The sequence below is a fragment of the Callithrix jacchus genome, chromosome 14 (genome assembly GCF_049354715.1).
Source record: "Callithrix jacchus isolate 240 chromosome 14, calJac240_pri, whole genome shotgun sequence".
Classification (NCBI taxonomy): Eukaryota; Metazoa; Chordata; class Mammalia; order Primates; family Cebidae; genus Callithrix; species Callithrix jacchus.
This window is the reverse complement of record NC_133515.1, coordinates 45,383,826-45,409,957: the sequence shown is the minus strand read 5'-3', so window position 1 is coordinate 45,409,957 and position 26,132 is coordinate 45,383,826. Positions and strand designations below refer to the sequence as shown.

The 26,132-nt window shown below is 33.9% G+C and overlaps 1 protein-coding gene across 10 annotated transcripts in view; it reads left to right on the top strand.

Moving 5' to 3' along the window:
• The window catches only part of APLF (aprataxin and PNKP like factor), a 121,678-nt gene that overhangs the window by 64,012 nt on the left and 31,534 nt on the right, over window positions 1-26,132 (top strand). For 7 of the 10 annotated variants that reach the window (XM_078349167.1, XM_054244880.2, XM_054244879.2 and 4 more), the window contains 5 exons: window positions 3,134-3,306; window positions 12,330-12,413; window positions 13,793-13,940; window positions 14,256-14,388; window positions 24,298-24,479. In XM_078349167.1, the coding sequence (XP_078205293.1) occupies window positions 3,290-3,306; window positions 12,330-12,413; window positions 13,793-13,940; window positions 14,256-14,388; window positions 24,298-24,479 (564 nt within the window). In that variant the 5' untranslated portion in view covers window positions 3,134-3,289. The remainder of the gene's footprint in view (window positions 1-3,133; window positions 3,307-12,329; window positions 12,414-13,792; window positions 13,941-14,255; window positions 14,389-24,297; window positions 24,480-26,132) is intronic. The other 3 variants (XM_078349164.1, XM_035272397.3, XM_078349166.1) reach the window with 1 other exon arrangement.

Below are 26,132 nucleotides of genomic sequence, written 5' to 3'. Positions count from 1 at the left end.
TCAAGCTCTATCAGGAGTGCTATCCAAAATGTATCACAGATGCCTTTAATCAATTAGAAAAAAATAAAAAATCCAGTAGAAAAATGGTCTGAAGACTTGAGTTGCACATTAGAAACCTGACTGGCTAATAAACATGTTTATATTATTATAGTTTTAATAAAAATGCCCATTATCTTGAAATAGATTGATTTATTTATTCAGCAGCTTATTGTAGCTGCACCTATAAGGTGCAATTTAAATAAATTTAGATAAATTCTGTAACTGATTTTAATTGTTTATGGAAGTTTAAAGATCTTGAAAATCAGAAAGATGGACAAGTGACTTCTAGTTCATTCATTTTATCTTAATGTTTGTTAAATATCACTTATTTTCTGTTCCCTCATCAATCACAAATTCTTTGATATACTAAAGCAAATTATATATACAACTGTAATAAAATGTTGAGAGGGAAACTTTAGTTAAAAATCTTTATAAAATTACATAAATGAATATAGCAAATTTTTTATGATGGTCCCTTCTGTATACTGCATAACCCAAATTATATATAAGTGATTAAATATTTTTTTGCTTTTCTTTAACTTGGAAAACTACCTTATAAACTTACCACCAAATAAAAAAAATAGCTTTGACAAAGAGAATTGAATGCAATTAGGGCAATTACTAATTTGTACTTTTGAGTTGAATGACTTTCTGTCTTTTTTCCCTCTAATATTTCTCCTACAAAAAATGCTCTGCTTCTCCAGTAGTTTTTGGAAATGGTGCATGAGGAGATGTTGCTACCTCTTGAGGAGATGATGTTAGCTTTTTTATGTGTCATTTAACTTTAATCTACAATCTAGCATCAGCAGGGAGAAAGACATCATAAAGGCAACCTGAGGATGATGTTCTTTGTAAATGACTGCATCACCAGTGATTGGTTATGCCCTCAGGGTGAATTCATAGCTGTCAGTGCTTTTATTTCATTTTAATAAAATCTTACTCATTTGGGGTCTTGGATGATTGAGACAGTAGCTCTATAACTGCATATAAATTGCTGTTTTTCTTTTTTTCTTTTGTTATCAACCCTCAAGTGTATGTCTTTGGGTGGTTGTGTTTGTTTTATTGCACAAGGTTCCCAAGTTGAGATTGTTTTTCTTTGCATGAGATTAAAAGTATACTTGTGAAATATCTGGAATCCTGTAATAGCCTTTTCTCAACTTACTTTGTTTAAAAAAAAAAGTTTTCCAAATTAAAAAAACCACAAAAATAAGGTGTTTTTTGGGGGGTATACATCTATCATTCTTTAAAATTTAATGATAACTGTAAAAGAAAGCTATAGGAAATTTATTTGTATTTTAGTTCCATTTTTTGCAAGGAAAATGCATCCTTTGCATCTCTTCTAAAGTTATAGCATTTTCTATTTGTTTGAATTTATAATCCCGTGGATTTGTTAAAAGGGACACACCAATAATGTGTCTCTCATGTAGGTAGTTATATCTTTTCATCACTGTGGGTTTGGGTTTGCAAATATTTTGTCTGCCCTTGTTTGCTTTTAGAATCAAAGCAAATGAGAAAAATTGTCTCATTGAAGCAATTGGGGATCCTTAACCCTTTTTGGTGTCAAGAAGAGTTTGAATATTCAGAAAAATCTTTAAATTCACTGTGGTCTGGTTTTGGGAGGGATTGAAAAGATTTTTAATTATTTATTGTTCTTTTGAAATGTTACAGGTCCCATTCGGTCTCCTTTCTAGTTTTTGTTATTGTTATTACTCGGCATATGTCCATTCCCAGGGTGGTAATTACTTTGCTGTGATGTCTCCAGAAAAAGTGCCATTTAAACTGATGAAATAGATGGAAGGGGAATAAAGATAGGTGCTCTATATAAGATTGTACTAAAAAAAAACAAACCCAAAGATCTGCATTATGTAGATTGCTTTGTCATATCCTAAAGCTTATTATTTAAAAAACCCAGTGATATTGATGACAAAAATGCTATTTGACTTATGGAAATAGCCAATTTTAGCTTGAATCTTGTTAGAATTTTTAAGGCACTTCTTAATAAGTCTTTTTTTTTTTGGAAGCAACTCTTTTTACCTTTGCTAACATGGAAATAGTGGCAAACATAATGTAAAATAGTGGATATTGCAATCGTTTTAACTTTGAGATCTGCTTACTACTTGTGATTTGAATGAGGATGATCCTCATAGTGGGAGTTTTATTTAAACAAGTAAGCTGATTCCTCTTTCAGGTAGAAAGAAAGCTGTATTGTTTGCTTGAGAGACTTGATTAGAATCTTCCTTCCTGTATGTCTTAGTTCATTTTGTGCTGCTATAACAGAATACCTGAGGCTGGGTAATTTATAATGAACAGACATTTATTTGGCTCACCATTCTGGAAGTTGGGAAGTCTAAAATGCAGGGGCTGCATCTGGTCAGAGCCTTTTTGCTGCATTATAATGTGGTGAAAGGCATTACATGGAGAGAGAGCATGCATGAGAGAGTGAGCAAGAGAGAGCCAAACTTGCATTTATGACAAACCCACTCAAGATAGCAGACTTGCTCCTGAGATAATGAATCCACTCTGGTGATAATGCCGTTAATAAATTCATGAGGGCATTTTCCTTATGACCTAATTACACTTTAAAGGTCCTACTTGTCAACATTGTTGCATTAGGATTGGCATTTCCAACACATGGACTTTGGGGGATACATTCAAACCATAGCATTGTAGTTTCTGATTTTTTAGTTGTAGTAAGAAATTAGTAGGAGAAAATAAATGGTAAAGAAACTATCCATTGTCAGGGAATTAGTGCATTTTGGATCTAGAAGTTGAGGGACTCAGTTTTTCCATACTAAGAATTATTTTTCATGTTTCGCCTTGTGATATCCAGTTGTATCTATTAAGCAGAATAGAAGACTCTTTTAACAATTAAGTGATAACTTTGCTTTTTTTCTTTGATTCCTGGAGAAATGGGAGGTTTACCATAGCTTATTTTCTCTTATATAAATAATAATTATGGTACTTATAAGAGTTAGATTTATTAGTCTAAGTTTATGCTGAAATTTTTAATTGTATTTTTGTCATAATTTTGAGTTACGACATTATTGTATTGTATTCTTTTTTAATTTAATTATATTCTTTTAAAATTTTTAAGGTACACACAAATCCATGTTTTTATCAGTCTTCAGAGAAGAGTCAGCTTGTACCATTGAAGACAAATCTATGGTGCTGTTTGAATCCTGGAGATAGTTTTTCTTTGTTAGTTGACAAATACACATTCCGCGTTCTCGCTATACCCACTGAAGTGAAAATGGAATGTACCTTAAGGTAAGTGCTTGATGAAATGAGAATGAGGATGCTATTTTTAATCTAATTCCTCAGACCTCACAAATCCTTTGGTAGGAACCAATAGAAACCATTAAACTCAACTGGAGATAGATTAGGTGTGTAATGTGTGTGTGTGCATGTGTGTGTTTTGTGCACATGCACATGTGTATCTGTTTCTAGAAAACATTTGACTTTCGAAACTTACTATGCCTTGATAGCAGTTGCTCCCATATGTGGTGTCTTTTACCATTGTATTCAGAATGTATTTTCTATCGAACAGTATTCAGTTAGTTAATTTGAAATTGACTACCTTTTCCTCATTTTTTTTAGCTTTTTAAATTTTATTAAGGTATTAATTTCTGATGTATATTACACCTGTATAACTCCTCTTTCTTATAAAAATAGAAAATATAGAACAGGGAAACTGAGGACATGAGATATTAGAATAAATATACTGATATCTGGCTTACAGTTAAAATTCATACACTAGGTTTTTTTAGTCAGTCTTAGAAGATTATTTGGCTTTGTTTCTGCTTTTAAATTATAGAATGCATAAACTAGACTTATAGAAGTAGATGGACAGAATTATGCAGAGTATGTTCTCTGATTGCAATGGTATTAAGTCAGTAAATCATTAACTATAAAATAGCTATACAAATCTACAAATACTTTGAAATTAAATAACACACTTCTAAATTACCCTTGGGTCAAGGAGAAGTCATAGGGAAATCAGAAAGCATTTTAAACAGAGTGATATTGAAAACAGCATAAAATATTGTGAGATGCAAGTAAATTAGTCCTTAGGGGGAAGTTTATAGTTGAATGCCTGTATTAGAAGAGAAGAAAGCTATAAAACCAGTGATCTGTGCTTCTACTTTAGGAGGATAGACAAAAAACTAATTAATCCCAAAGAAAATAGAAAAAAAAGAAAGAAAATTAAAACTACAAGTCAATGAAATAAAAAATAGATGAAAAGAAAATCAGTAAAGCTATAGGGTGGTTTGGTGAAAAGCAGCCTTTACTACAGTAAAGTAAGTACTTTACTTAGTAAGGCTTACCAAGAAAAAAGTGAGAAAACATGAATTATCAATATCAACAGTAGGAGAGGGGATGATATCATTACTGATACTACAGACCTTAGAAGAAAAATAAGGAAATATTATGTAAAACTTTATGCCAATAAATTTGGCAGCTAAAATAAATGGGCATATTTCTTTTAAAAAAAAACTGATTCAGGAAAAAATAGAAATCTGATGAATTCCTTATCCATTTAAAAAATTGAATTCACAATTTAAGGATTTCCCACAAGGATCTTCACTAATGAATTCTGTTAAAATTACAAGGAAGAAATAAATGCCAATATTATTCCTTTTTCTCAAAAATAGAAGAGGATATACTTTCTAACTCATTTTATGGAGCTTTTGTAATTCAGATACTAAAATCAAAAAAGATTTTACAAAAAAAAATCCCCAGACTACAGACCAATATTCTTTATAATAAAGTATTTACAAATTGAGTAAAAAGGATAATACTCTATTACAAAGTGGGACTTGTTCAAGGAATATAAGGTTAGTTTATTATATAAAAATCAAAGCAATTCAGCATAATAGACTAAAGGACTATCATTTTAATAGATGCTCAAGAATAATTTTGACAAAATTCAACACCAGTTCATGATTTTTAAAATTTTTGTGAAAACAAGGAAAAGAGGGAAACATTTTTCCCTACAAAAAACCTGTTAGTGAAATGTTGAAAGTTCTCTGCCTAAGATTGGGACTACAACAAAGATAATATATATCAGATTTGAAAGGAAGAAGTAAAACTGTATTTGTTTGGAGATGACATGATTGTATATTTAGAAAATCCTGGTAATCTACCAAAAAGAAAAGCAAGTCACAAACAGTATCTATTATAGTATTACATTTATATTAAATTCTGTAATAAGTAAACTAATCTGTTAAATAGAAATTTAATCAATGGTTATTTCCAAGGGGATTGACTAGGAAGAAGCTACAAGGGAGCTTTTTGTTTGGCTTTGTTTCAGCTTTTAAACAAATATGGACTTATTCTGTGTCTTGTTAAGGGTGCAGCTTATGTGGGTGTATGCATTTGTCAAAACTGATCAAATTTCACACTTCAGATATGTGCATTTTGTATATAAATTATATCTAAAAATGCTTAAATGTAAGTGAATAAAACAGGAAGTTGCGTTTTAGTTAAATGAAATTCATTATTGCTTACTACTTTATTTATTTATTTAGAGATGTAGTCTCACTCTGTTGCCAAGACTGGAGTGCAGTGACAGGATCTTGGCTCACTGCAAACTCCACTTCCTGGGTTCAAGTGATTCTCCTGCCTCAGCCTCCCAAGTAGCTGGGACCACAGGCATGTGTCACCACACCCAGCTAATTTTTGTATTTTTAGTAGAGAGACTGGGTGTCACCATATTAGCCAGGCTGACCACAAACTCCTGACCTTGTGATCTACCCGCCTTGCCTCCCAAATGCTTACTACTTTAAAGTTCAAGTCTTTTTCTCTTATCATACATGTATGAAGCATGCTGTTTTAAAATAGCTGTCAAAATGAGACATGTAAAGAACTGATTTTTTTGTTGTAATAAACTTTCATAATAGAATTACATACTTTTTTCAAAAATTAGGAAAATATGCATCCTTATGAAACAAAGTATGGTCATTGCCTGATAACTTATTTGAAGTATTATATGTCTATTTAAATTTTATTTATATTAATTCAAATTAGCTTATTCCCTTAGTGTGAAAGACTAGTGTCTTTAAGGCCAGTGTCACACTTTATTTAAAGTGTTAGCAGGTTATGGGATTAGTGAATTTTGAATTTTTTCATGTTGATGAAACTGAAAATAAACCCACTTTCACAGCACTGTACTTTTCTCAGGCTATTTAAAACTTGGGTTCTGTCATTTGCTGGAAGGGCTCACAGAACTCAGGAACAGTTTACTTACTACTAGGTTTATTATAAATGCTATATTACAGTATACAAATTAATGGCCAGATGAGGAGATACATAGGGTAAGGTCTGGAAGGGTCCCCAGCACAGGAGCTTCTCTTCCAGTGGAGTGTTGGGGTATACCATTCTCCCAGCACTTGGACATGTTCTTATTCACCAACCTGGAAGCCCTCTGAACTTTGTCTTTTTGGATTTTTATGGAGCCTTCATTACAAAGGCATGATTGAGTAAATCATTGGCCAATGAGATTAAGTCAGTCTCCAGCCCCTGTTCCCTCCTTGGAGGTGGTGGGTGGTGGTTTGGGAGTTCCTACCCTCTAATCATATGATTGGATTTTCTGAAAACTAGCCCTTCATCTTTAGAGGCTTTCCAAAAGTCACCTCATTAACATAAATTCAGGTGTGGTTGAAAGGGGCGTGTTGTGAATAACAAAAGATGGTCCTTTCACCTGTTTTGGAGTTCCAGCCAGGAACCAGAAGTGAAGACCAACATATGTGTTTCTTACTATATCACACCATCGCAGGTACATTCTTGTGGTTTTTGCCAGTAGCCAGGACATGTAGCTCTTTAGTGAATATTTAGTTTTCTATTGAAGTAAGGACAGTACTTCTCTAGTCAGGTAATGATGAGTTAACTCTGATATTAGATTAGAAGCCATGAGGGGAGGTGGGGGCAGATTTTGAATTCGAGTATCATCATAAGAGATGTCTATCTGGAGGAGGCAGCTGCCTGATTTCCAGAGAGGGAGAATCCACTGTCTAGCAAGAAGAAGTGGACTATGTCTTAGGTTGGAAGCATTGAAATACACTTTAGACATTTCTTGATATCATTGGGATTTTCATGTTTTTTAACTAGCTCTGTTTTGCAGTGTCAGTCACATAAAAACACTGCTTACTGTTGTACAAGCTTTACATGTATGAACTTTTTAATCTTTATAATAATCTCTATGAGGACTAAGTATTGTTAATATCCTTATATTACAGATGAAGAAATTGAGACATAGTAGGTTTAAGGCTTGCCCAAGGTCACAACTTAATACATGGCAGAGGTGGGATCCAAACTCAAGCCTGTTTCCAGAGTTGATGCTTTTACTGACTACCTCATTCTGTATGAGAATGCTTACTATAGCACTCATTTGAATTGTGAAAACACCTGTAGAAAGGCTAAATAAATTTGGAATAGTCCTATAATTATGTGAAAGAGAATGAACTAAGAGAGAGCTCAGGTTAAAACATGGCTAAATCTCCCCACTGTAATGTTGAGGGAAAAACCCCAAAAAGGTTATAAACATATAAAACATATATAATTTCTATAAAATAGTGGATACATACATACAAATAATAAAAGTACAAAGACATGCATGGGAACAATAAAATCAAATTCAGCCTAATGTTTACTTTTGAAGAAGGAATGGGAGAGAGAAACAAGACTGAGGCTCGGCAGGGAGAGGGCTTGAATTATATTTGTAATTAATCTGGAGCAAATATGAGAAAATGTTTCTATTGGGGTGGTGGATACACAAATATTTATATTCTTAGATATGTAGAGAGACTACATATATTCTCTATGTATTTTTGCATGTTGAAATATTTAAGAAATTTAAAAAGAATAGAAGAAAGTTTACATCCTTTGTAGAAGTTGTTAGGACTCTCTTGCCATGATAATTCTTTTCTTTCAACCAGTTGTAAATTTAAGAAAGGGATCTGAACCACAAACCAACGACAGAAAAGCTTGTCATTTCTTTAGATTTTCCTTTTACTCATATTAAAATGTCTTTTACATACAGAAGTTAGATTCTGCATAATTAGTCCTACTCATTGCCTACTTTGAAGGAATATATAAGTCTGTACTTGTCAGTTCTAGGTTGTTCATTCTGCACTCTTTTCTCTATATATGTAACTATGAAATTATTCTGCCTGGAGTATCAAAACCCATGCTTTTATGAGAAGTCAAAGAGAAAGCCAAATAAAAAGAATGCTTGTTTTTATATTTTAGTAAATTAAATTATAGCACATTTCACATAGAAGCACTAGTATTAATTCTTCCTCCCCAATAGTAGGTGCTTAGTAAGTGTTGGTTTTTTGAATACATTAATGAAATGTCTGAGGATATTAAATTGAGTGATAATGTGATAAGTATAACATTTTGTTTTCGTAGCTTATTTTCATTGCTGATAAGGAAGTATGACGTCCTCTCTCGGGAGATTATTTATTTTAAGACACTTATGAGGAAAGTAAAGTAAATCCTTTGTCATACTGAATTACTTTTTTTTTCAAATTGTTGAAAATCTATGTACGTAGATTCCATATAAATAACTACTAATTTTGATTACTGTTATTGAAGAAACAATAAAATGTTGACGAAAAATGTTGTGATAGTATGATAATATGCATTTCAAATTCATTTATCATTATTTAAAAATGTATTTTTAGATCCAGATCATTTGTAATAGCATATTTTATATACAAGATATGAAAATACATAACTTATATTTAAACAACATTTGGAATATATTTGAAAGACTTTAAGAGTAACTTAATTGCCAAAACAATCTTAGAAAAGAAGAAAAAAGTTGGATGGTTCACACTTCTTGACTTCAAAACCTACTATGAAGCTACAGTAATCAAGACAGTCCTGGTATAAGGAAAGACATATAGATCAAATAAATAGAATTGAGGGTTCAGAAGTAAACCATTACATTTAGGGTCAGTTGGTTTTTGACAAATACGTCAAGACAATTAAATGGGAGAAAGAATAGTCTTTTCAACAAATGGTGCTGGGACAACTGGATAGCCCCATGAAAAAGAATGAAATTAGATTCCTGCTGTACACCATATTAAAAATTATCTTAAAATGATCAGAGGCCTAAATATAATATAAGCACTAAAACTATGAAACTCTTAGAAAAAAACAGGTGTAAATCTTTGTGACCTTACATTAGGCAATGGATATAACACCAGAAACACAAGCAAACAAAGATAAAGTAGATAAATTGGACACAGTTAAGAAAGTGAAAAGACAACCACAGAATGAGAGAAAATATTTGTAAATCACATATCTCATAACAGACTTATATTCAGAATATTTAAAGAATTCTCAACAACACAAAGGCAAACAACCCAAATTTAAAATGCATAACTGATTTGAATAGACATTTTTACAAAGAAGGTATACAAATGGTCAATAGAACATGAAAAAATGTTCAACATCATTAGTCACAGGGAAATGCAAATCAAAACCACAATGAGCTACCACTGCACATCTACTAGGAAAGCTACAATCAAAAAGATAATAACAAGCATTGGTGAGGTTGTGGAGAAACTGAACTATTATACATTCTGGTGGGATTGTAAAATGGTATAGCCCCGGCCGGGCTCGGTGGCTCAAGCCTGTAATCCCAGCACTTTGGGAGGCCGAGGCGGGTGGATCACGAGGTCAAGAGATCGAGACCATCCTGGTCAACATGGTGAAACCCCGTCTCTACTAAAAATACAAAAAATTAGCTGGGCATGGTGGCGCGTGCCCGTAATCCCAGCTACTTGGGAGGCTGAGGCAGGAGAATTGCCTGAACCCGGGAGGCGGAGGTTGCGGTGAGCCGAGATCGCACCATTGCACTCCAGCCTGGGTAACGAGCGAAACTCCGTCTCAAAAAAAAAAAATGGTATAGCCCCTTTGGAACATACTCTGGCAGTTCCTCAAAAGTTTAAACATGGAATTACTGTGTGGCTCAGCATTTCCACTCCTATGTATATACCCAAAAGAATTGAAAACCTATGTCCACATAAAAACTTGTACATATATGTTCAGCAACATTACTCATAATAGCCAAAAAGTGGAAATAGCCCAGCTGTCCAGCAACTGTTGAATAGATAAACAAATATTGTGTAGTCATACAGTAGAATATTATCTGGCCATAAAGAGGAATGAAATACTTATATATGCAACAATACAGATGAATCTTAAAACATCGTGCTAAGTGAAAAAGCTAGATATGAAAAACCCCATACTGTATTTCATTGATATGAAATATCTAGAAAATGCAAATTCATAGGGACAGAAGGTAGATTCATGGTTGCCAGGAGCAGGAGGAAGAGGCAATGGGAAGAGACTGCTAATGCATATGGAATTTCTTTATGAGGTGATGAACGTGTTCTAAAATTAGATATTGATGATGGCTGCACAACTCTGTTAACATTACTAATAACCACTGGATAGTACACTTGAACAGGATGAATTTATCATTATATGGATTATTTTTCAATAAAGCTATTATAAAAAAGATAATTACCTTTATTAAACCACATTTAACTTTCCAAGTTTTTATTTTTTATTTAAAATATCCTGTAATAATGCTTTATACATCCTGTGATAGTTGATTGCTCCTAGAAGTATTTGAACATAAAAATATGTATCACAGTGACAGTGTTTGATATTTAAATAAAGGTATAATAGAACAATTTGTACTTGTGCTTTTTTTGAACAAAATGTTAAATAGAATTTTGTTCTGAGGTTGTTATTACATTTATTCTGGATAACTGTTAATAAAAGTTACATATGGACTATAGAGTGTATGAATTCATCTCAGACTTATGCCGGAATAGAAAATAAACTAGAAATGGAATTGATGATGTTACTTAATTCCTATCACTTGTGAAAAGTGAAAAATTATCACACTACTCTTAAATGTTTCTTAATATTTTTCATGTTAAATATTAAGAAAACTTGAGAAAAAAATTATAATTTGGAAGTACACCTGTAACTTATGAGTAAAATGGACCTGGTATCGTAGTGGAGTGAACTTTTATAGATTTGACAATCGTACATTTCCAAGCATTTGTCTCCAGCACCTGGCACAGTGTGTGACACACAGTAGAAGTTTTAAAAATATTGACTGAATGAACAAAAAATGTGATGCTGCATAGTAATTTACTCTAAGTAAATCTTCTCTTTTGGCTGATTCCTGCCATTGAAATTCAAGGCTGCCTTTGAAGGAAATTATTCACTGTATAAGAAATACTAAAACAGGTTTATCAAAGATTGTATAGTTGTATGTATGTTGTGTTGCCTCCGGTGCCTCTGTTGGGGCAAGGATTCCATGTTTAACAAATGGTGTTGGGAAAACTGGCTAGCCATGTGCAGAAAGCAGAAACTGGACCCCTTCCTGACACCTTACACTAAAATTAACTCCAGATGGATTAAAGACTTAAACATAAGACCTGGCACCATAAAAACCCTAGAAGGAAATCTAGGCAAAACTATCCAGGACATAGGAGTAGGCAAGGACTTCATGAACAAAACACCAAGAGCATTGGCAACAAAAGCCAAAATAGACAAATGGGACCTAATGAAACTCCACAGCTTCTGCACGGCAAAAGAAACAGTCACTAGAGTGGATCAGCAACCAACAGAATGGGAAAAAATTTTCGCAGTCTACCCATCTGACAAAGGGCTGATATCCAGAATTTACAAACAACTCAAGCAGATTTACAGGAAAAAAACAAACAAGCCCATTCAAAAGTGGGCAAAGGATATGAACAGATACTTTACGAAAGAAGACATATATGAGGCCAACAATCATATGAAAAAATGCTCATCGTCACTGGTCATCAGAGAGATGCAAATCAAAACCACATTGAGATACCATCTCACGCCAGTTAGAATGGCGATCATTAAAAAATCTGGAGACAACAGATGCTGGAGAGGATGTGGAGAAAAAGGAACACTTTTACACTGTTGGTGGGAGTGTAAATTAGTTCAACCATTGTGGAAGACAGTGTGGCGATTTCTCAAGGCCTTAGAAATAGAAATTGCATTTGACCCAGCAATCCCATTACTGGGTATATATCCAAAAGACTATAAATCGTTCTACTATAAGGACACATGTACACGAATGTTCATTGCAGCACTGTTTACAATAGCAAAGACCTGGAATCAACCCAAATGCCCATTGATAATAGACTGGATTGGAAAAATGTGGCACATATACACCATGGAATATTATGCAGCAATCAGAAATGATGAGTTCTTGTCGTTTGTAGGGACATGGATGAATCTGGAAAACATCATCCTCAGCAAACTGACACAAGAACAGAAAATGAAACACCGCATATTCTCACTCATAGGTGGGTGATGAAAAATGAGAATACATGGACACAGAAAGGGGAGTACTAAACACTGGGGTCTATTGGGGGGAAAAGGGGAGGGCCAGTGGGAGGGGGAGGTGGGGAGGGATAGCCTGGGGAGAAATGCCAAATGTGGGTGAAGGGGAGAAGAAAAGCAAAGCACACTGCCATGTGTGTACCTACGCAACTGTCTTGCATGCTCTGATCATGTACCCCAAAACCTATAATCCAATAAAAAATTAAAAAAAAAAAAAGAAGAAATACTAAAACAAACGCATATTAATTAGATTCCTCTCAGCTAGATGCACTTCTAAAATCTTATATCTTAGTTTTTAAAAATTCACTTTTAATGAGGACAATTTACACACAGTAGAATTCAACCCTTTTGAAAGTGCAATTCAATACACTAAAAATGATAATATAGTCATTTAAAATACTACCAGAGTGAGATATAGAACATTTCCATTTCCCCACATATTCTCTCATGGCTCTCTGTAGTGTGTCCCTTCATTCCACTACAAATCCCTGGCAACCATTAATATGGTTTCTGTCCTTGTAGCTTTGCATTTCAGGATGTTATATAAATGGAGTAATACAATATGTCTTTTGTGTCTGGCTTCTTTCACTTAGCAAAATGCCTTTGGGGTGCATATGCATTCATACACACATCAATAGTTCATTCCTTGTTATTTCTGAGTAGTAGTTCGTCTATAGTTTCAAATTTTCAAAAAGGCAAATTTGTTGGATCATGTCTATGCATACCACATAAATAATAATGACCCAACAACTTTGGATGACCTTACTGCATATTGCAGAGAGTATGAGGTAATTGGTTCTCCTAGTATGTCCCACATGTGACCATGGATGTTCCTGTGCCAGAACATTTGGCTTGTAGCTATACTGCAGTTTGGGGATACTTCATAAGTAGCCCTATTAATACTTGCCTGAACTTCGGTAGCAGCTGTGTGTCAACTGAAACTCAGGATTTTATTTATTTTTTTCTCTAAGAGTCTAACTAGCTTAACTGACACCATTGCAGTTTACATGATCTCTCTGAAGGCTGGATGGTGGTCTTAATTTTTATGGACTATCTGCACAAATATCAAATAAAGAGCTTGTAAGCCTTGAGAGAGAAGGCTGCCACACATCTCATAAGTAATTGGGGTTTCTAGACCCATGATTTGGAAAGATTGATGAATTTCATGGCTAGCAGGTAGGAAATAAAGAACATACTGTAGTCTATATCTTTGATTCTAGTATACTATAATCTGCTTTTTTTTGTTTTTGCTAAGTCTGAGAAAAGGGATGTAACTCAGATGTAGTCTGAAAGCAGCAGAAATGTATTAAAATTTAAGACAAGTTTCTATTTTATCTTATAGAAACAGTCAAATGCTTGATGAAGATAATGTATTGAATGAAACACCAAAATCCCCTGTTATTAATTTATCTCATGAGACTACTGGTGCCTCACAACTGGAAGGAAGTGCAGAAATAGCCAGGACCCAGATGACTACCACAAATAGTGTGGTGAGAAATTTGAGATCTCATTCATTGATAACATGTTCTTCAAGTTATTATAAAGGCAGAAAAGACAACTGAAATTAGATCTATTATGACAGTATTGCTAGCATTTATCAACTTTTGCTGATTTTAAGTTAAGCTCTAGAGAATATGGCAGTAGTCCAGCATTTAATAGAAATAATTAATTTCTTTAAGAAATTTGATGAACTCAGTATACAGTTGCATATGGGTGTTTTAATGGTAGCATTCGGTAAACCAAATATTTTACAAATTCATTAAGGATGTATGATTATTTTTAGTAATTTATAGGTGTCTTTTTAGTCTTTCCTAGGTGAATGTAGAGACTTCAGTAAGCAGCAGCCAGTCCTTGCTGAGAGGAAAAGAATCCTTCCAGCTTGGATGTTAGCAGAACATTTAAGTGATCAAAACCTTTCAGTACCAGCAATCAGTGGAGGTAGGTTTTTGTTTCTACTAATGCTGCCTTTCAAGAAAATATTAAACAGAATTTGAAAGTTTTTCTGAAGAAAATCTATGAACTGTCTCTATAGCGATAGAGTTTTATAAGTGTATAGCTTAGCCTAGTGTTTTTTAGATGTGAACATGAAGTCTAATTTAAAACATAAGCTATTACCATTTATCAAATACCATTTATACTATTTATTAAAACACTTGTTTTCATTTAACAAGTGCTATTATGTGCTAGAATTATATTAATAAAGACTTTCAAAGAAACCTCTTGGTGCTATGTCTGGGATAAAAGGCCAGCACAAGAAGAATGTTTAAAATTAATGTTTAAAAATGCCAGATGAATTGATATACCTTCAAGTTTACTGATTGTTTTTTCTGCCATCTCTAATTTGCTGTTAAGTCTATTTAGCAAATTATTAATTTTAGTTACTGTACTTTTTAGTTCTAAAATTCCTATTTGGGTTTTTTTTGTATAGTTTATGTTTCTCTGATAAGATTCTCTATTTATTCAATCTTTTGTATATTTTTCTGGAAGTCTTTGATCATATTTATAATAGCTGCATTAAAGTCTGCATCTGTGCACAACTTTGTCATTTCAGACTTATTTTTTATTGACTGCTTGTTTTTTATAGGGGTCACATTTCCTGTGTATTCTGTGCCTTGTGATTTTCTGTCGATATTGGATATTGTGGATGATACATTGCTCTTAATTATGTTATATTCCTCAGAAGAAGTATTTTTGTTGTAATAGCAATTAATTTGGCTGGATTCAGAGTCTACACTGTTTCACCTGTTATGGATGACAGCTGCAGTCTCTATGTAGTTCTTTCACTTTCTAGCTGCTGCATTTTTCTCTGAGTCACTGGGGTTGGCCCCATGCAAATGTAGTCTAGCAGTCAACCAAGAATTTGGGTCAAGTTTATAGGTAGGTTTTTTGCTCTTGCCCCTTCTGAGGCTGCCTTCCCTCCAGGATTTTATCCCTCACCCCTCTCTCTCTCTTCTAGCCTTAAACTCTCTGCTCTGACCATTTAAACCAGTAAGGTTTCTGCCACAAGTGAATTGGAGAATGCCCTCAGGAAAAAAGTCACAAGTTCACAAACCTCATAGGTTATAGTTAATTTCATCATCGACGCTTCTTCAACTCTGCCTCTTTGGTCAATCTCCAGTGCCTACAGATAGTTTAAATATTTTTTTATCCTGAATTTATAATGATTTTATTTGCAGTAATTAGTTTAGTTATGCTATTTTGCCATTTTACCTTAAACATTATTTTAAAAAAATTAACAGCACAAATGAATACACATTTTAGTTGGAAAGTTATACTCTTGGTGCTTTGTGTATTTTGCATAGTGGTCATAGAATTCTTCTAACATTTCGGATTAAATATTTTATTCACAGAATTTATCTTATTTAACGCTAGTTTGGATTATACTAGGATCAAAGTGTTCTCATGGGAAAAGTATAGTATACGTTATGTGTTAAAGGGGACGTGGTTTAATCTGGAGATTTGCAGTAAGTTTTATTCAAGTACAGTTGTTTTCAGTTCTCCCCACCCCCACAATTCATGTTTAATATATATATGTATTTTTATCAGTAACATCTCTGGCTGTATGTGTTGATCCTCAATTTGTAGGAAGGATGTGGGGAATGATAGTGGGGAGGTGCAGGCACTTTCCCTCAGTAGGACAGTTTCTCTGATAAAAGAAAGACTTGACCAAAAATTGGACCAATGTGACCTGGTCTCTGCAAACAACTCCTTTTCTTTCCGAGTTGTTTTACACTGCAACTGCTTCTGTGCTACCACTTATAGTAGTTCAACATGTATTTTGTTTCAGATACATTTTCTTTCACTTGATAGATGTTCCATATAAAATATGAAGCATCTTTTTGGGCACTTCACTTTGAAAATACATAATGAGAGTAATTTGACCTTGGTCTGGAATATTACATGTGTACAACGTACTTAAAATGCTAAAGCTTCAAAATAAGATAGAAAAGTCTTTGGATTCAGGTAATCTTTTTATAAACTAAGACTGTGGGAGAAGTACAGTATAAGAGCAAGATTAGGTTACCTAATTCCTTTTTTTTTTTTTTCAGGTAAATAATAAAAATTTAATAGCAATATCATAAAATAAACACACATAAAAAATCAAGTATCTAGTTTCAGACATTAGAAGTAATATACATAATAAATTTAACATACTGATTGGTGCTGCAAGATAAGACTTTATTTTCCAAATTACATATCATGCCAACCAGCCTGCTTTGTACTCCTTTAAAGACAGTTTAGTATTTTAAAACAGTTCAGTAGCTGAATGCTGCTAATTAAAAGTTAAAACAATTAGACTTCTTCTGTGGTGCTGTTAATTTTTTAAAAAATTGGCCGGGTGCGGTGGCTCAAGCCTGTAATCCCAGCACTTTGGGAGGCCGAGGCGGGTGGATCACGAGGTCAACAGATCGAGGCCATCCTGGTCGACATGGTAAAACCCCGTCTCTACTAAAAATACAAAAATTTAGCTGGGCATGGTGGTGCGTGCCTGTAATCCCAGCTACTCAGGAGGCTGAGGCAGGAGAATTGCCTGAACCCAGGAGGTGGAGGTTGCAGTAAGCCGAGATTGCGCCATTGCACTCCAGCCTGGGAACAAGAGCGAAACTCCATCTCAAAAAAAAAAAAAAAATTATTTTGTTTGTTTAATAAATGACGGAGATCAATAGGCCAATGTGAGAGATTTTAAAAAATCAATTTGCAGGATGCATTGCAGCTTGTTCAGATATGGTTAACTTTCATATGTCTTTTGCAGCTTTAGGACTATAACTATGGTTTTGGTCTTTATGTAGATTATCTGAAACTAACTTGATTGTTGGAACCTTTGGAATCATTAGGAACAGAACAAATAGCATTAATTGATGTTATTTGACTTATTCAAGAGCATATAATAAATGCCAGAGCTATAATTAAGACCTAGCTCTGACTAACTTTAAAGCCCATATCCAAAGGCATATCATTGTACAGCCGCCTAAATTTACTCTTTATATGTTTGGTTTTTGTTTGTTTGCCTTTTTTGATATGCCCTTGAAATCTATCCTGGATTGTCTCTCAGTTTAACTCTTTGTTTAATTCTTTATACGTAGGGGAATTTTTGCTGTTAGGCTTTTTCATTTTTTCAGCCAATACAGTTTTTTATTGTTATCATCATTACTATATTTGTTTTATTATTATTATTTTATTTCAGTAGGTTTTTGTGAAACAGGTGGTGTTTGGTTACATGGATAACTTCTTTGGTGATGATTTCTAAGATTTTGGTGCACCTACTGCCTGAGCAGTGTACACTGTACCCAATGTATAGTCTTTTATTCCTCACTCCCTGACCTTTCCTCCCAAGTCCCCAAAGTCCATTGTGTTATTCTCATGCCTTTGCATCCTCATAGCTTAGCTCCCACTTATAAATGAGAACATACAATGTTTGGTTTTCCATTCCTGAGTTACTTCACTTAGAATAATGGTCTCCAATTCCATACAGTTTGCTGCAACTGCCATTATTTCATTCCTTTTTGTGGCTGAGTAGTATTCCATGGTGTGTGTACCATAGTGTGTGTGTATTCCATGGTGTGTATACACACACACACACGGATTAAATATATTTTATATATATCAGTTTCTTTACTCATTGATTGGCATTTGGGGCTCCATATTTTTACAACTGTGAATTGTGCTTTTATAAACATGTGTATCCAAGTGTTTTTTCATATAATGACTTCTTTTCTCCTGGGTATATCCCCAGTAGTGGGATTGCTGGATCAAATGTTAGATCTACTTTTAGTTGTTTAAGGACTCTCCATACCATCTTCCGTAAAGGTTGTACTAGTTTACATTCCCACCAGCAGTGTAAAAGTGTTCCCTTTTCACCACAGTCATATCAACATCTATTATTTTTTTGATTTTTAAATTATGACCATTCTTGCAGGAGTAAGGTGTCATTGCATTGTGGTTTTGATTTACATTTCCCTGATAATTAGTGACGTTGAGCATTTATTTTTGTATGTTTGTTGCCCGTTTGTATATCTTCTTTTGAGAATTGTCTATTCATGCCCTTAGCTTACTTCTTGATGGAATTTTTTTTTTTCTTGCTGATTTGTTTTTTCTTGTAGATTCTGGATATTAGTCCTTTGTCAGATGCTTAGTTTGTGAAGATTTTCTACACTGCTGATTATCTCTTTTGCTGAACAGGAGCTTTTTAGTTTAATTAAGTCCCATCTATTTATCTTTGTTTTTATTGCATTTTGCTTTTGAGTTCCCAGTCATGAAGTCTTTGCCTAAGCCAATGCCCAGGAAGTTTCTGATATTCCAGAATTTTTATGGTATGAGGTCTTAGATTTAAGTCTTTAATCCATATTGAGTTGATTTTTGTATAAGGTGAGAGATGAGGATCCAGTTTCATTCTTTTACATGTGGCTTGCCAATTATCCCAGCACCATTTGTTGAATAGGGTGTCTTTTCTCTGCTTTGTATTTCTGTTTGCTTTGTCGATAATCAGTTGGCTATAATTATTTGGCTTTATTTTTGGGTTATCTATTCTGTTCCATTGGTCTATGTGCCTGTTTTTGTACCCGTACCATACTATTTTACTGGCTGTAGCCTTGTAGTGTAGTTTGAAGCTGGGTAATGTGATGCCTCCAGATTTGTTCTTTTTGCTTAGTGTTGCTTTGGCTAGACTTGCTTGGGGCTGTCTTTTGGTTTCACATGAATTTTGGGATTGTGTTTTCTAGTTCTCTGAAGAATGATGATAGTATTTTGATGAGAATTTTATTGAATTTGTAAATTACTTTTGGCAGTATGTTCATTTTCACAATATTAATTCTACTGATCCATGAACATGGGATATGTTTCCATTTGTTTGTGTCATTTGTGATTTCTTTTAGCAGTGTTTTATAGTTTTCCTTGTAGAGGTATTTTACCTCCTGGGTTAAGAGTATTCCTAAGTTTTGCTTTGCTTTTTAATTTTTTTTTGCAACAATTGTAAAAGGGGTTGAGTTCTTGATTTGATTCTCAAGAACTGTTGGTGCATAGCAGTACTAAGGATTTGTGCACACTGGTTTTGTATCCTGAAACTTTACTGAATTTATCAGTTCTAGGAGCTTTTTGGATGTGTCTCTAGGTGTACAGTCATATCATCAGCAAACAATGACAGTTTGACTTCTTGACTCTTCACTGATTTGGATGCGCTTTATTTTTTTTTCTTGTCTGGTTGCTCTGACTAGGACTTCCAGTGCTATGTTGAATGGAAGTGTTGAAAGTGGACAGCCAATATAGTTCTAGTTAATTTTATTTTTTATGTCTCAGGTATTAGCTCTTGGATGTTGTCATGAGTTTCTCAGGCCTGGGCTAAATTTTTTTTACATGTCCTTAGTGATTGAGAACTAACTATATTTAGGGAAAGGCTTTCAGAACCTCCCCTTTCTTGAACTCCATTTATCTCTGTTCCTTCAGCCTTCCAGGCTGCAGACTAACCATAACTCTTAGGTTAGGATACTCTTGGTAGATTGAAAAAGGAGCTTTTATATTTTCACTGGTATCATGCTATTCCATAGAGCTCTTCTTCCTCCATCTTCCAAGCTTCCAACATGAAGTTGTAAAACATGGCACATGCTGGTGAAGATTGAACTGGTCCTCATACTGTTTGGTTTGCATTTAATTTTATACTGTGAATATTTTCAGTATGGCAATTTGATGCCGATTATAAATATTGAGCTAGCATTATTTTAATTGGACTACAGTTCAAAATGTACTTACATTTATATAAAGTGCTATTCTGTTTACTTTGTTTCCAGCAACTTTGCCAAGTTATCTAATTTTAATAGTTTTTGAACCTCATATTTTCTAGCTGTATAATCATATTATCTATAGAATTAGGGTAATTTTTGCTCTTCTGATCTACTTTAAATAAAAATGCTTAAAATTGGTCTATTCTTGTTCCTGATTTTAATAGAAATTCTCTTAGTATTTTGGCATTTTATATGGTTGGTATTAGATTCTGATGAATAGTGATCTCATGTTTAGTATGGTTCATTTTATTTTTACTGTTTTTTCAGGAATAACTGTTGAATTATTTTTAAAATGTTTTGGTATAGAAATAGTTCTGCGTTTTCATGTGTTAATGTAATTAATGATATTAGTAGATATCCATATATACTATGCTAACGTTCCTGGAATAAGTTCAGTCATGATAACTTATTATTTTTATACTCTGTTAGATTAAATTTGCTAATGTTTGATTTAGGATATCTCTATTTATAGTTATGGTTAGTCTGTCTTTTTCTTTATGTAAGCCTTCTATGTGAGATTTTAATCTTGGAGCACTGAATTGAGAGGTTTTCCATATATAGTCAGGGACAATTTGAATAATTGAAAAATTATGTTTCTTCATGGAACTCTCCTGATCTGGGCATGATGCCTGTTTTTAGTAGTTGATAATTCTGGTGGAGGAATAGGTAAGTTAGTTAGACCAGTTAAAAAAAGAATGAAGCACCCAGAAACAGATTTAAAAAACATACATTTAATATATAAATACATATCAGTTCAAACTGATAGAGAAAAGATACATTATACAGCAAATGACATTGAGAAAATTGGCTCTCCATTTGGAAGAAAATAGTATTAAAATACTACTTTATACTACATTCAGAAACAAATTTCTATTGAATTAATAGTCTTAATATAAAAATTAAAACAATTAAGGCATTTGAAGAAAGTATGGGAAAAATATTTTGATTACTTCTGTACACTTTCTTTAGATCATAGAGAGCCTGAAATCCTAAGAGAAAACCTGATAGATTCACCTAAATAAAAAGGAAAAATACTTGTATGCAAAAGATACTATAAATAAAGTCAGAGGTAAATAACAGACTGGTAAATGATATACTGAGATATATCTACCACATTTATAAAAGAAGGTTTTTTAAACATTGTCTATTTAGTAACAAAAATGATAAAACTCAGTAGAAATTTTGAACATTATATATGACATGCTACAGAAGAATAAATACAAATAGTAAATGTATGACTTTACGATCAAGTAGGAAAATGTAAATTGAAGACAACTTGTTACCATTTTTTGTTCATTAACTCATCAACATTTAAGCAATTGATAATATCCAGTGTTGGCAGAAAGGAGTATTATCAAAAATTACTTGTAGAGGTATAAATTAGTATAACCTTTCAAAATCACTTGTAATATCTCTTAAATTTTTACATATACAATACACTTTGGTCCAGAAATTGTAATCCTAGGTATTTAAACCACAGAAATAATAACATTTGTACTTTAAGTCCTGTATATGTTTATGCATATGTATTTGTAGATATATTTGCTTAAAAACAGGAAAAAATTGAGAAGTATATACATGTAATAGTTAATATAGCTGGGAGTAGTTCCTCTAGAGGGTAAGATTGAATGGATGTATTTTTAATGATACATATATATAGTTGAGCTCTTGTTCATGTAGTGTTAGTATAACAGCTCATGTAAGTGCCATTATTAATAGTGAAAATTAAGCTGTTTTATATTAATAGTTAATTTCTTTTATATTTCTATCATTTAACTGTACCTATTTTAGATTTCAGAAGAATATTTGTCATACCAGATATAAAGACTCTTTTGAGCCATTTTAAGCTATTCATTTTTTATATACTCTTTGTGAAGAGCATTTTAATAATATCAAAATGGCTTCTTATGCAAAAAACAAAAATTAGCCCTAGTCCCTAGAGGGGGTTTGTAGTAAAGAATTTGGAGTTTTGAGTGTTTAAAATATATATATTTTTAATTTTAGAATTTGGGGTACATGTGTGACACTTGGAATATATGGACTACCATTTGAGTGGAAGCTGTGTCTTGTTTAATTTACTATAGTTCTTAGCATAATCAGCAATACCATTAGTTCAGTATTTCACTTGGCATTTGGTCATTTGGTGTACCAAGCTACACAGACCTATTAAGTCATATTTATGACAGTTTCCAGAAATGATACGAAATATTTTCTAATTTAGATTCATGATGAATATTTAAATAATTTAAAGTTTAGTTTTTAGAATAGTTTATTCACAAGTTTCCTGTGATAAATATGTTATTTTTACATTGATTCAACTGATATTCCTATTTGATAATAAGGACAGGACAGTATTCTATTGGCAGTTCTTTCCTCAACTTAAAGAGGGAATGTTATTTCAGGCTACTTGAATGTCCTTTGGAACTGGACTAAGCAAACTACAGCCCATGTGCCTAATTTGGCCCACTGCCTGCTTTTATAAATAAAGTTTTATTGGAACATGGCCACGGTCAGCCATATATGTGTTGTCTGTGACTGCTTTCATGTTACAAGGGCTGAGTTGGGTAGTAATGACAGACACTGTATGGCCCACAGAGCTTAATGTATTTACTCTCTGGCTTTTTACAGAAAATGTCTGCTAATCCCTGCTTTAGAATATTGGAATAATGACTACATATTGCTTTACATACCTATATCCTGGCTCTTAAGAGAATCTTTGGACAAATTGTTTACGTTCAGAATTCATTTAGTCAGAAATATTTATTGAACACCAGTTTTGTGCTAGGCATAGTTGCAGATACTAGAGACACAAGGGAGGAACAGTGAACAAGGCATGTAAAGTTTTTGCCTTCATGAAGATATCACTCTCAAGTAGAGGAGAAGGATAATTTGCCATGGACAATTATGAATTTGTTAACAAAATATGATAGTGACTTAGGTTTGCCAACTGCATTAAACTTTAGGTAAGTATTTTATGGGATACTTACCTAAGTAAGTAACAATGTCCATTGTTATTGAGATTTATTTACTTCATGGGCAAAGTTGGTAGAAATCACTCTCCTGTTTGGGTTATGTTGGGTTTGCCTATTATCCCAGCACTTTGGGAGGCCCAGACAGGAGGATCATCTGAGGTCAGGAGTTTGAGACTAGCCTGGCTAATGTGGTGAAACCCCGTCTCTATTAAAAATACAAAATTCAGCTAGGTGTGGTGGCTCGCACCTGTAATCCCAGCTACTTGGGAGGCTGAGGCAAGAGAATTGCTTGAACTTGGGAGGCGAAGGTTCCAGTGAGCCGAGGTTGTGCCACTGCACTCCAGCCTGGGTGACAGAGCAAGACTCCATGTCATAAAAAAAAAAATGAGCTTAATTTCTCACTGTGTGTGTGTTACAGTTTAATAAGTATATGTAAAGTTCATTGGATAGCTGTGAGTCAGATTTTCTGTCAGAGAAATTCAATTCTACAATTATAAAAATAACGTGTATCAGGTACTCTGCTAGTTTATATGTCTTCATTTACTTCTCCTAATAATTCCATGAATCATAATTCCCATTATCCATGTTATGAAACCAAAGTTGAGAAAGGTAAGATAAAATAGTTAATGGATGGAGCCCCCATTGGCATCTCAGCCTGGTAGAATCCAGGACTGGAGCCCTTGGCCATTTTGCTGCCTAATACTTTCTGAGATTTGCACATAAGTGTTTTCAAGTTAGCATTACTATAAATGGAACTTTAATTTTATTTACCCTTTTATCCTTTTTCCCCCCTTCCCCCCGCTTTTTTTTTGACAGAGGCTCACTCTGTTGCCCAGGCTGGAATGCAGTGGCATGAGCTCAGCTCACTGCAACCTCCACCGCCTGAGTTCAAGTGATTCTCATGCCTCTGGCTCCTGAGAAGTTAGGATTACAGATGCATGCCACCACACCTGGCTATCTTTTGTATTTTGAGTAGAGGCCAGGTTTCACCATGTTGGCCAGGCTAGTCTCGAATCCTTTTTCTTTTTTTAGTATGGATTATTGACATTTGAAAATACAGAAGATGATTTTCTTCTTCTTTTTCTTTATGTGTGTTTAAGGTAACATAACCCAGGGAAGTGGAAAAGAAGAAATCTGCAAAGATAACACCCAACTAAACATAACACAGCAAGGAAGAAGGCAATTAATTTCTGCAGGAAGTTCAGAAAATATATCAGCAGAACAAGACACAGGAGAAAAGTGCAAAAATGCTGATCAGGAAGAGTCTGTCATTTCAACAAAGGTGATTTTTAAAAAATTCATTATTTGATTGTTTCTTTGTTAGGTATTTTAGATAGAAATTGATCATATGTGGTACAAGGAGAAGCCAAAACTGCCTTTTTTTGTTGAGTCTATGAAGACAAAAACTAGCCCAATTTTTTCAGACTTACTGAAACAAATCTTTAATATAGTATTTGTTTCCTTTGTAGAAAATAAAACCATGACATTTAGAAATTTACAGACTGGGAAAAAAAAAAGTGGAGGCCACCTGACTCTGGTCATAATTTGGCACCTCCATTATGAAACCTGGCTTCTCTTATTCCATTGGTTGTTCTCAGATTGCATTTAGCCACCATTTTCTTGCTGAGTGTGATGAGAAAAACAAATGATGGGATATTTCTTAATTACCTGTTGCAGGATCACTTCTGGGCTGACTCACAGTATATTTCTAGACCTTATTTCCTCTTTCAGTTTTTTGCTGACTCACTAGAATGGTTTGACTGAAATAAGCATTCTGTAATACTGGGTACTTAAATAAAATGAGGACTGCTTATTAGAAGTACTTAAAAAGAGAGAGAAAGGTAGAGATGGCCCCTGGAGAAAAAGTTCAGGCATGCTTCCTCTCTAGTGAAAGGTGGCTTATGATGACAGTTTTCATGATCCTTGTAGTCTTGTGGGTGAGCTCTGTGGATGGATCCCTGTCTTAGTCTCAGGGAAAACCAAAGGAAGAGGATTGGTCATAGAAGACTGTGTACTAAAATGATTGAAATGCCAGCATCTACCTTAGAGATCAGTCTTTGAATACATTCTTCTTACTCTTCCCCTGTCGCTCCAGCTTCTCACTGGAGTCTGTCTTCCAGCTAGAGAAGTGGGGCCTGGTCACTATGCACTCAATTCCTTTGCTTTACTTATGGAGGCGAGCTTAATACATGAAAACAAAATGTTTTCTGCTTCACATATATTTGCCATAAAACTTAGTAAAATAAATTTTTTTTGTATAAACACTGAGCCCTCATATACTCTATTCTCTGAACTCCGAATATGACAATTGTTTGCCTTTTTAAATAGAAATTATTGTATTCATAAGAAAATCTATAGTATACATGTTTTCCTCTATTTATCCCAACCCATAAAGTTTGATAATCACAAGAAAAACTTTGAGAAACATCTTAATTGTTAGATTATAGAGAGGAGCAGATTTAAAATATTCAAGGTATTGTGAGGTTTTGATGACATCAGGGGAGTATTACAGACAGGTCCCCAAAATGCCCAAGTTCTATTTGGCCAATTGCTTTTTCTCTCCTTCCTTCTGAGGGAGATTTACCTCTTCTAGCACAGGAAAAATAAGGCTTAAGTTTTCATGATTCTTTATGCAGGTAAAGCTGAGGCAGAGAACATGACTTAAACTGAAGATCCCAACAGGGCCTTTCCAAACCCCACCCTCCATCTCTGACTAGTTTGAGTCTGAACACTGAACCTTTAGAACAGCTAGTCCTAAAGGGATGGCTATAGTGCAGAGCAGGTGAGAGGAAACAAAAGGTTAGGCTCACCTATCTAGTCTAATGACAGGAGGTTGCCAGCTACAAAAAAACCAATAACAGTTTAGCCAGGCCTACATTTGGATCAGTGTACTTAGAATTAATTACATTCTCTTTTGGAAAAGTAGGAGAAGCAG